The following is a 12025-nucleotide window of genomic DNA, read 5'->3' as shown; positions in this document are numbered from 1 at the left end:
TAATGTGGCATATCCAGTGCGGTCCCATGTGAGTTCTCTCTCTCAATCTGGTGAATAATCAGGACTCAGACATAACAAACACTCCCGGTTTACTGAGCTGCTGCAGTCTAAACAGACTGGGGCAGATTTCTGTGGCCTCACTGCTCTTTCTGCAAACCTGTAGTCAATCTGACGAAGTTTAACAGTGTCTTCAACCAGTGCTGAAGTCTGTCATGCTTCTGCGGTGATCAGATGTGAGATTTCGTTGTCGATCAGAGTGCAGACGCTGATGAAGTGTCGTCCATGCAGAGGCAGCTGGAGGCCCACCAGGAGGAGGGCATGGTGGTCTCCCACATGGTGGTGGCCGGCGTGGGCATCTGGATCGCCTTCAGCTCCGGATCCTCGCTGCGCCTCTTCCACACCGAGACCCTGGAGCACCTGCAGGACATCAACATCGCCACGCCGGTCCACAGTATCTTACCTGGTGAGCTTACAGATGCCACTGCTGGTTTTTTGTTGGACTGCGTTTGTCTTTTTGCTTTTAATCTGCTCGTTAGCTGATTTTACTAGCATCACCCGTCGCCTCGCGCCGCCTTCACATTTCCAAAGTGCTGCGTGTCTCCGAGCCTGTTAGTTATTAGCTGACATCTGTGTAGGTGTTCATCCACACAGCTTTTGTTATGGCACGCTGTCACGCTCACGTCTTCTTTTCTAAAGCTCCTCAGCGTAAACAATGAACCAGGAACCCCTCATCCCGTGTCTTTTCATCGTGTCGCCCTCCAACTGATCTGTCAAACACAGAAAGCTCTTGATAAATTGTAAAACTAAATAATGGATCGCCCTTTTATGAACTGATCCAAAAATATAACTCTGCATTGAAACGAAACTGAGCCGCAGAAACGAGACCTGTCAGAGGTGATAAAGATCAGAAAAATGTGGCAAAACCACTCCAGTTTGGTGAGAAACTCCTTGTCGTTTCAGTTAACTCATCATCCACAGACATTCAGATCACATATTGGACATGTTGTACGTGTGTCGGAGGGTATTTGTGTCCCGTGATGTGCAGTAACAGGCTGTACTTATCCTTATCAGCCGGCCCGTTAAACCTGATGTATGCGAATGTCTGCTGAGGATTTTCCTCTCTTACATCACCCCACCTTTAGTCCCTGATTGTGTAAGTCCCTGCAGATATAAACCTGTCATTAAGCTGCTGTGATATCTGCACTGACACACACACACATACACACAAAAGACAAACGAGCTGTGACTCACAGACGGGTCTCTTTGTCGGGGAGCAAATATTTGTTTGGGGCTTTGAAGAGGAGAACAGAACAGAACTGACAGACCTCGTGAAACGCACCAAAAATCATGTTTTTATCAGGTGTCTTTGAGCTAAATGTTAATTTATCTCTAAATTAACAAATGTATATATCAAACCCAAAAACACAGTGTTTTCACATCAAACGTTGTTGTTCTTTCCTACTGTAAAACAGCAGTGAATGATTCTGCATCCAACAATTTGCATACAAACCATAAGGTACATCTCTCGCGTCTTCTCTGACTCCTCTTTCTCAAATGTACAGAATCATTTACCCCGTCAATGTTTCACAGGCACTTTAGTCTCACCTTCACCTTTCAACTAAACCTCAGAAAGCAGTGTTTTCCTGTTTCTGTCCCCTTTCTTTGGCGTATAAAAGTGTGCCGTGTCAGATTCAACTAATGCTTTGTGCCACAGATTTATGCTTAAATGATCCTCATAGACATGATAGTGATGATGAGTTATTTTTATGGATTTAAATAATCTGAAGTACTTAAAAGTAACGGAAAAATCCCTCAGTGGACAATGTAGACATGTATACTATCAACCTGAGACCCCGTTTATGTGACAGCGTTTCAAGTGAAGCGTTTTTATGTTTTCATGTCAGAAAAGTTTCTGTTTACATGGCTACGTTTTGAAAATGATGTCCAGTTATGAGGAAACGCCAGTAACGATGTAGTTTCCATGTAAGGCCAGTAGTGGGTGATGTTGTTTGTTTTGTTTTTTTGCAGTGAAACCACACACACAACAGAGAACAATATGTCACACATATTAAAAATGGAAAGCACACGGACATTCACATAAACAGACGACAAAGTTAGATAGTTACTCCCAACTATTTAACTAGCAAGTCCAGGAGAATATGGACACTTTCAAGGCCGCCGTTGTCACACCTGATTCTACAACTGTGGCGCGCATAAGCAGTCGCAGTATTCCAGCATTTTCAAAAACTTGTGTTTTCAGTGACTCTGAGCATCACTGTCATGTAAACGGATGCCCAAAAAGGAAAGTTTACGTTTTGTGCTCATTGTGCAAAACTCTTACATCAAGTTTGCAGCATTTGTAAATGTAGTCTATGTCTATTAAGCATCATTACAATAAATCATTTTATGTTCAGTTGGTGACATGTTGGAGCTGAACAGGATTGCTGAAGATGTTCAGATCAAGCTGAACGAGTCTCTGTGTGACCTGCAGTGTCCCATCCTGTAATCTGCTGTGTTCTGCTGTGAATGGCCGTCGGAGCCGTTCACTGCAGATCCGTCTTGCTGGCATGAAGTCCAGGTTCTTTGTCCTCCGTGCTGAGTTATGTGGTTTGGCATGCACCTCCCCATAAAGTCATTGTGAGCAGTTTTAGATCAAAGCATCCTGATTGTTGCCAGGTTTTAGAAACCGGATGTTATATATGTTTTTCTTTTAGCTGCCTTAATAAGATTTTGTAGAGTTTTTTTGTTGCGATCATGACAGCTTGAGGCTGAATCTCTATGTATATCGAAGTTTACGAGAAACTCTCCGCTTATTATCTTCGGCCCCGCTGGCTGTTCTCCCACCAGACTAAATCTGATCGATGTTTTTGTCAGGCTTCTAATAGTATTCAGAAAATGTGTCTTGAGCCAAAATATGACAGAAAACATGTGTGAGAGTTGTACAGTGAGCAACGCGACACTAACTTCAGACACTTCTTTCAAATCTCAATCAAAAACACACGTTTTTAAATGAACTGTACTGCTATTCCACTTCAATGGGTTTAAATCGTTGCATATTATATTTGCTTTGTAGACTCCTGCATAAAAATGTGAGTGTGATATAAATTAGATTCTTTGTAGTTCTAGTTCTTCTAGTTTTTTTTTCGTCTTTCAAGACACCGTGAAATGATGTTTGATTATTAATACAGTAGTTGTCGTTGTCCTAGCAGCTTTCTTTTCAAAAATTCTTCTGATCATTCTGTTATCTTGTTAGTTAAATGCACATATGTCATTTGAATTATCATTATAAGTGATTTTATTGATGCCAGAATTGAACAAACCCACACCGATTCCTTGTTTGAGCATATTTATCCATTTCCCATTAAAACCCACTCAAATCAAAGAGCAGAGTGTTCAACATTTGAGTGACACTTTCCGTATCCACTCACACTGGTTGTGAATTCTCCGAGCTGCACGTGTCCTCCTATCGGACTCAAGATTTGCAGTTGTTTTTTTTTTTTTTTTCATCTCCATGACTACAGGCTCCTCGCTCACTTGCATTTCTGCCGCGTCGCAGAGAAAACATTTATGAACAGTAGTAAGAGTGAATTATAAGCCCCCGGTTTCCTCGAGGAAATCCCTAATTGCGCACAAAAATGTGAGCGATGACCGTCTGCCTGTGGCCGACAGAGCGAGGGGACCTCTCTGCGATCTCCAGTCACACGTGGAAGCACTCTCCGTCTGACAGATGTGAACGATAAAAGCCGCTCGTTGCGAGACCCCGCCGGCCGGACTCGCTAATAGAAGCCATGCGACACCGGAGGAAGTTGTTTCTGGGACGGACCACCATACAGAAAACGCTTTCATCCCGGAAAATTGTTTCGCTCTGCATGGAAATCAAAAGTCGTTCTTTAGTCCAAACCAAAAGCAGCGTCGATGTACAGTCGTGCTGTTGTGTGTCGCACGCTTTCGTTTGATTCATCATTTCTCTCCGACCACCCGCACAATGCCCAGGTCTGTTCTGGACGTTTTCCACAGCGGCGTTTATCTCTGCCCGCTGCGGCTCCGCCACGGCCAACCCCAGAAAAATGTGCTGCTTCTGCACAAACTCCCGTGTAATTGGAAGTGCCAGGCCAACTGTTCAGACAGGAGGGACCCGGGCAGAACGCAAGGTGGGCCTTCTGTGTCCAGACCGGCCGTCCATCACTGTTTTTTACCGAGACGTTCGGATCACAAGCGAAGCAACCGGTCTGTAGAGAATGTAATAAATGGTAGGATTGATCCAGGGAACAATAGGCGTTGGCTGGAGTGTGACTGTCTGACGGTGGTGCAGTGTTTCTCTCTAAAGGAGGGGCTCCAGGTGGAGCTCGCCGTCTCATGTTCATGCATGTTGGAGCGTTTCTGCTAAGTCTCCTCTCCGCAGACAGGAGTTTCTTTCAAAGGCAGTCGACACGCCGCCCGCTAATGCGGCATAATGCCAGTCGTTTCCAAACAGTTCAGACCCATCAGTACATTTTCTGTGTGATGTTTTCCATGTGGCGAAGTGAAATCTCACTTGTTTTGCGTCACAAGTCTTGCAGCACCGGAGGAGACGGTCCTCCGCAGCCTGCAGCGCGATCAGGCCTCGGAGGACGGGAGCCGCTCCGCTTTGTCTGCTGCTCTCTGACCTAAATAGTCAGCCATGCATGAGCTGATGGGAGACAAACATCAAGGGGGGGGGCGGTAAATAACACCTTCAGCCTTTCTTTGTTTGTGCACCACCGTTATCGCACCGCACACCTCCCAACATGGATAACACAAGACCCGATGAACAAACATGCTGTTCGTAGAGACAACGTAGCTGCACACTATATATATACTGTAGCTGTGGTGCGAAGATGCTTCTGCTCAGTGTTCTTTCCAAAGATGGTTGAAATATGTTGAAATTAGAAGATATTGATGGTTATACTCTGTGCTAAGTGGCGATCACTGCTGCTGCTGTCTGAAATAAATACTGAAAAAGTTCTTCCTTTACTTCCTTTACTTTTCTTTATTCCATTATATTGCAATCATTTATTGTAGCAACCAGTAATGTTAGAATTTTGGCCTTTTTCAATGTAATAAAGCCAAAAAGGTAATAAATGATACATAGTGGAATAGCACCTATTATCATAATGACATTTTGCCGATAATCTCATCCTTTCAAAATCACATAAGTTCATTTGATGAAGTTAGAATACACGTGGTGAAATCACAGGATGTCCTTTAAAAAGAAAAGGAAAAAAAAAAAAAACAAAGTCTGATCATGAGATGTGATTTGTGAATCTGAATAGTAGCACAGAGAGATCCTGAATGAAAAATGTGTTGCTGTGGGGTCAGGACCTCAAACTGGACCAGAAGTTCAGCTCCCTGCATTCGACCAGCTGGAGTCCTGACTTGAACCTTTTTATATATCTGAGGAGACGTGAAACAAGCTGCCACCATCACATCTGACCGACGCTGAGAGGATTTACAAAGAAGAATTGAAGAAAATCCCCCAAATCCACATGTAGAAAGCTTAGTTGCATCACTCAAGATTTGCTCCTTAAATAGATGTTTCAGTTTATATTGTTCACTTTGGGACTCACCTAGGAAAGACTGATATTATCATCACAAAACTCGCCCATCAGGTCACACCTTCAGGCCTAAACTCAACTATTTCATTGCAAAGTGCAGCACATCTGGACATGTTACAAAATGCGATATTGCCGATAACTCCATGAGCCTCAGCTGCATTTCTTCAGCATTAAGTGCTAATTATCAGGCGCTGATGTGGATTCCTGACCTGGAGCCGCTCCATTAGCTTCGGAGTAGCGCAGGAAGAGGGCGCAGCCTGCAGCCACACCGACTGACACCTCAATCACTCACGACGCGCTGATGGCAGTTATTTCCAGACGCACCGAATGCCTCATATAGTGTATTTTAGTAACGTGGAGGATTTTCTCCTCCCTCCTGCCGCTGGTTGTCAGGGCTAAAGTGCGGATCAAAGTGGCGCTCTGCTGCAGGGTCGGGGCGGGAGGCAGGCCGTGTTGACGTTCGCTCGGGGTTTATTTTAGTTCACCCTCTGGGTGGGGAACTCCAAATATTATGAAAGGAGGAAGTTGGGCAAGGCCCCCGACCGGCGGTCCGTGCGTTCCCTCGCACTCGGGGCCCTCATTAGAAGCACATGTGGGCAAGGCGGCGGGCCCCCGGCTCACGCCGTACCTGCCCGGGGAGGAGGGGGCGTCGGCCCGATGGACTGGCAGTCATTTTTCCCAAAGCTCACGAGGATTACTTTGAGGCAGGAAATTCAAGTCAAGCTGTTACAGCAGTAATGACTCATGACAGTCTCGCCTCCCACATAGCAGGACTGCTTAGGCTGTTTTTGCGAAATTTCCAAAAAGAACAAAAAAAATATCCCACATTCTTATCCCCATCATAAAAATCTTAAAGTCTGACTCGACAACGTTTCTTGCTGCTGATCACCTGTTTGCCAAATTCCACACAATAAGTCACTTAACAGAGTCAGCGATCCTGACTTTACTGCCCTGCTGTGCGAAAGGTGCCGTTAACATAACAATCCCGGCGTTTACGGCGCCGCCGTTCCTCCTGAGCACGGAGGAAAAGGGAAAAAGGTCAGGTCAGATTGTCCCGTTGTTGCATCGTGAATGGAGGCAGCGCTCCCCGTTTTAATCGCGGCATTACGCTCCACTCATTCTATTGCGTAACGCCTTTTTGTGTTTGTTTGTTTGACTCCAAGCGGACGGTTTAATGGCGCATTTTTCCCCCCGTTCAGACGCTTGAAAAGAGCTGCTTTCATGCAGGCTCCGTTTTACGTTGCCCTGGAGACAAATGAGCATCATAGCCGCAGAAACGCTGCCACACACTGAAAGGACACACCTCTCTCTCTCTCTCTCTCTCTCTCTCGCTCTCTCTCAGCACACTGTATTCAAGCGTTGTGAAGTGATCCATTAACTGTGAACTTTTCTAATTTTCCAGCAGGGAGCCGGTGTGGGAGGCTGTTTGCCAGGCTGTGTGTGTGTGTGTGTGAGTGTGTGTGTGTTTATGGACATAACAATAAATGGATTCACTAGAAGAAGGTTAAAAAAAAAAACAAAAAAAACAAGGGCTTTATTTCACGCAAAGCTGAACCGGTGTCGTTCCTGATTTTTCTCTGCAGGAAACCAGAGAGTGTCAGTGAGCAGTCTGCTGGTCTGCCACGGCCTGCTGCTGGTCGGCACCAACCTGGGGGTGACGGTGGCGCTGTCGGTGCCCCGGCTGCAGGGCATCCCCAAAGTGACAGGTAGCGCTCAGTCAGCACTGCAGCAGGAGGGAGGATGACCAGTTACTAATGGATCCACGTCTCAAAAGCCAGAGACTCTCTAACAGAATAAAACACAGCGTTATCAACATTGTCAGTAGAGGACAAGCCCGTCCTCTAACTATAATGTCTTGTTTGAGATTTTTCCACTTTAAGATTTTCATCCATGTGACTAAAACTTATAAGCTATAGAATGTGTTTTTATTTATTGATGCATATTTTGTTGCAGTCTGTCTCCATTTTTATATCCTTTATGTTTTTATGTAAAAATCTGGATTTTTTTTAAAGATTTGGTTAAAACATCAAGACATCTGAATTTAGCTGCTGAAATCTTCATATTTTAATATAAATTGCTGGATATGAGCGTCTTATCAGCAGGATCTGATGCATATTTCCTCTCTTATGCTCACTTAGAAGGGATGAAATGTATTCCTACGTTATTTAAGTAAAGCTGTTTTCCCATCTGACCAGATCGAAACAAGTAAATTAATTAAATTTTAGAATTAAAATAGTATTATGTGAGAATTAATCAGAATTAACATTCATAGAATGAAGCCCGCTTAGATTCTACAGTGAAAACCTCCACATATTTCTTCTTTAAAAGTGTCTTTACTGAATGTACATATTTACATTTAGTTTTAAAAATGTGTTTTGGTTCAAGAAATATGAGTTTTAAGCACAATTTTCAATTTGATTTCCTCTAAAAAGTATAATGTATATCATGAAAACTCATGCTGGACGTCATGTTGTTATTTACACACACGCCGGTGATCTGCTGCGGTGTAAGGAGTGTTTCCGTCCCGTCCGCAGGTCGAGGCATGGTGTCTCTCCACGCCCACATCGGACCGGTCAAGTTCCTGACCATGGCTGCAGCGGTGTGTAACCGGCCCTCCGGCCCCCCGTCCTCCGGCGCTCCGCTCCAGCCCGCCGACTCGCCGGAGGCGGAGAGCGGCCGGCCCCCCTCGGACCCGGGCTCCTCCCCCCCCCGGGGCCGGGGCGTGTGGCTGGGGGAGTCCGGCTGCACCAGCATGGCGCTGCAGGACTCCGTGTCGACCTCGTCCTGCGGCTCGCTGGCCCCCTCCCAGGGCTCCCTGGAGCACGGCCCCGAGGACGGCGCCCTGTACGATGTGCTCCACGACCCCGCCCATCACAAGAGGGGCCGGCGCTCCAGCAAGGTGGACGTCGGTTCTCTGCTGGTGGTGTCCGGAGGCTCGGGCCACCGCAGGGTGAACAGGAAGACCAAACCGTCTCGGCACGAGGACGCCACGTCCACCATCATGATCTGGCAGATCCCGCTACTCAACATGTGACCACATGGTGAGGTTAAAGTGACACATGTGGGCCGGTTAGCTCAGTTGGTTAGAGCGTGGTGCTAATAACGCCAAGGTCGCGGGTTCGATCCCCGTACGGGCCATGGTTTTCAGTTACGTGTGTAATTGAGATTGTTGTGTGTCATTTCGTTGACAGCTGATAGAATAATACATTAATACTCTCCTGGTTTCGCGGTAAAACACACTTTTAGCTCATTTTAAAACCACACTTTGAAAAACTTAGAAGTTCCTTTCAATATGTCATACATATTCAGATAATACCGCTTGGTCAGGTTTACGAGGCATCTCCAGTAAAAATGCAACTATTTGTTGGGCCACTAGTTGGTGCTGTTGTTCGTTGTTGAATTGAAGCCACTCACATTTTTGAAAGTTTTTCAGAGAGTTGCATTTTCAGTGGCTCTGACCACCGTTGTCGTGTAAACGCCCAAAACGCAATGAAAGTTTTTTGCGTTTTCGTTTGAGAAACGTTAGCAAGGCTTCGATAAACATGCCTGTTAGCAGCGGCATTCTAATCGCTTATATGATCATATTTTTATTACAGATTTTAGTAATCCTTCAGCCTAATCAATCAATCAGAGGCAGAAGAGAGAAACTGTTGTTTCTGAATTATTGAGAAAGTAAAACACTTTCAACATTTTATATTTACTAAGCAGCAGAAGTCATGAAATCTGTTTGATTGATCATTTATTTGGTATCTAACCAATGTAAAAACTGAGTATTTTACTTTTTAAATGTTACCACGTTTAGAAGAAACGACCATTAAAAACATTGGAGAAGAAGTTTGTTGCAGTTTTCACAAATTTACCGACTTCTTCCATTCACAGCAAAGTTGAATAAAATGTCACTTTAAACGTTCACCCTTGTAAATGATGAAGTTATCGGCCTCTTGTCAATGTCATAGACAGAAAATCAATGCTCCAAGCGATTGTCATTCTTCTTTTTCTTTTTTCTTTTACAGATGAAACCGAAGTGCTGCACAGAGATCTGTTTCCACTCGGCCGAACGTTCGGGCTCGAACAGCCCGACGTCTTAAGTGTGTCAAGCATTTTGCAGTTTTCCCAGGAGGCTGTGATGAGAAGAAGAAGGAGCCGCAGAGCTGAAAGGCCTCTCCTCTGTCTCCTGTAACACGTCTAACACATTTCATATATCTCCAGTGTTTGTGCCTCGCGGTGTGACTGCAGTATTTAAATCAGTGTTGACAGGAAATCTTGACCGCTTCGCACGGTTACATAAAAGTGTCTCGTAAAGCTTCTGGACGGACCTGAACTGTTCTGTCCAGGCCGGAGTTGTAAACTGGACAACTCGGGATTATGTGTGTGAGGAAAGAGAGAGAGAGAGAGAGAGAGTGTCTATATGGAGTCAGTTTACTATTGAACCAGCTTATCCAGTACTGTTAACTTAGAAAAGGGATGTTTTTTAAAAAAAAAAAGTTTTTAAAAGTTATGATGACTGAAACTGTTGGAGAAGGTTTGGTGGGAATCTCTGGCTGGCCAGGTTTCTATTTGTAAAGGGAACACAGATTTGTGAGCTCGGAGAGGGATTTTTTTTTTCTTTTTTTTTTTGCCCTAATTCATATTTGTTTCTCACTTAAGGATATTTTATATAAAAAAGAAAAAAATCAGATTTATACTTTTGTCACCCTTTCGATGTACTTATGTATATTAACAGATACATAAACGTTGTTTTATCAAGCAGTCTTCTGTACCTTCTTGGAAGCATGCAGGCTTTATTTCAGCACATACTTTAACTTATTCTGGCTCTTTTTCGTCTTGTGGAAGCTTCTGTTTCATGTCCAGACAAACCCAATAAAACAAAGGAGATGACGTGTGGTTGAAGATTCCTGTCATGGCAGACCGGGCGGCCGTAGCCTTGTTCTCCTCTGTGATTGTGTGCAGCCATCAGTACATGCCGGGACTAGCAATGCGCCCGAGGGGGGCCGCAGGAACTGAGCCCGATACCGCTCTTCCGGGATTTCTCCTTCCCTTCTGCTGCTGCTGCACACAGAGGGTCAAGACTCGCTCTCTGTTTCTCGCGACGCCCACTCCCACTGCTGTTGCACAACCACGCTTCTTCCCGTATTATCAGCTCCTAGCTAAAATAGGCAGGAGGATTTCAGGTTGGAGCCGCTCCCACGCTGCAGTCCACAACACCTGATCCCAAATATTATCTGATCACTGCTTTCTTTTCAGTGAAATGTCGACTTTAACCCCTGGATAATATTTAACCATTATCTGAAAACCGGCTTTTATTTATTATCCATGAGCAAAAGATATTTTATTCTCACTGTGTCAGCCAACTAGCCCAGTTATCAGCTGTGTTTGACAGCTCTGTTACTGGAAGTGTTTTGTTTTCCCTCTGACCTCGAGGTCACCATAGAGGGGATCACCGGGTCCTTGGAGAGTCTCTGTTGTCAGAATATTTGACACTCTCCTATTTTTATTTCCAGTTGTTGCTACAAACCATCCCCGTGGAGGAGAGGCTGTGTGCGGACGCTTGATATTATAAAAAAAAAAACTTCTCTTATGAGGAGTGTGTCTGTCACACATGCTTTCTGAACTGAGCTACTTGTTTTCATGCTAACTTGTGTTATAAAATATTATACGTTAACCTTTTTTCTCTGAATTCAGGCCATTTGGTGGCAGTGTTGAGTCACTAGCATAAAATAGTCTTGTTCTTTTTCAGTCTGATAGGAAGTTTCTCTATCTTGATGTCTTAGCAATGACAATCCACTAACATTGACGAATATTTATGCATCAGTGGCCATTTTCAGACTAAGGTTTGTAAATTCTGGAATGCAAAAGTCGTAAAACTACTTAAATAAATAAATGACTCAATGCACCACCTTGTGGTGCAAATCTTTATCGCAACACTAAATATTGGCTGGAAATGCAGCACATCACAAAAAATGGTTGAAAGCTGGTTTTCAAAGTATCAGGTGCGATTCGTCAAGGGGGCAGCAGAGAGTTTCAGAAGGGCACGAAAAATCTGGGGTCAGAGGTCAGAGAGAAGCTTTACCCTGGCATTTACGTGTTTTGAGAAAAAATGACGAAAAATCACAAATAATGGATTAGAATGAGCTTTAGTGCAAAACCATCTCAGTAACAGTATTGGAGAGCCTGTTCTTAATATATATTTTTAGCAAATTAAAAACAATAAAGGACAAAAGGCTGGATTTTTTGTTTTATGTTAAGATATGAAGCTTTTTCTTATATAAGCTGAATGTTTTAAAACATCCACATCATTCTGAATTCTGCTTTATGCTTCATCTCTTACTAATAGAAGATGAATACCAGAGACAAATCCATGTTTCCAGAGTGTTTTACACATTTCTTCCTGTTAAACTCTGCTAAATATAAACTGCTGTGTTCTTATGGAGAGCAGCCAGAACTGAAGACAC

The 12025-nt window shown here is 44.2% G+C and overlaps 1 protein-coding gene and 1 non-coding gene across 3 annotated transcripts in view; both read left to right on the top strand.

Annotated features, from left to right (window-relative positions):
• The window catches only part of arhgef10 (Rho guanine nucleotide exchange factor (GEF) 10), a 58789-nt gene extending 48354 nt beyond the window's left edge, over nt 1-10435 (top strand). For both annotated transcript variants that reach the window (XM_030116990.1, XM_030116989.1), the window contains 4 exons: nt 289-463; nt 7157-7279; nt 8108-8614; nt 9587-10435. In XM_030116990.1, coding sequence (XP_029972850.1) covers nt 289-463; nt 7157-7279; nt 8108-8607 — 798 coding nt within the window. In that variant the 3' untranslated portion in view covers nt 8608-8614; nt 9587-10435. The remainder of the gene's footprint in view (nt 1-288; nt 464-7156; nt 7280-8107; nt 8615-9586) is intronic.
• trnai-aau (transfer RNA isoleucine (anticodon AAU)) lies at nt 8638-8711 on the top strand. Its single transcript has one exon. It is a non-coding gene; the product is annotated as a tRNA-Ile (tRNA).
• Nucleotides 10436-12025: the final 1590 nt, after the last annotated feature.

This window comes from Salarias fasciatus, chromosome 19, assembly GCF_902148845.1.
Source record: "Salarias fasciatus chromosome 19, fSalaFa1.1, whole genome shotgun sequence".
Classification (NCBI taxonomy): domain Eukaryota; kingdom Metazoa; phylum Chordata; class Actinopteri; order Blenniiformes; family Blenniidae; genus Salarias; species Salarias fasciatus.
Note: the sequence above shows the minus strand (reverse complement) of the source record. Positions and strands in the feature narration are given on the sequence as shown.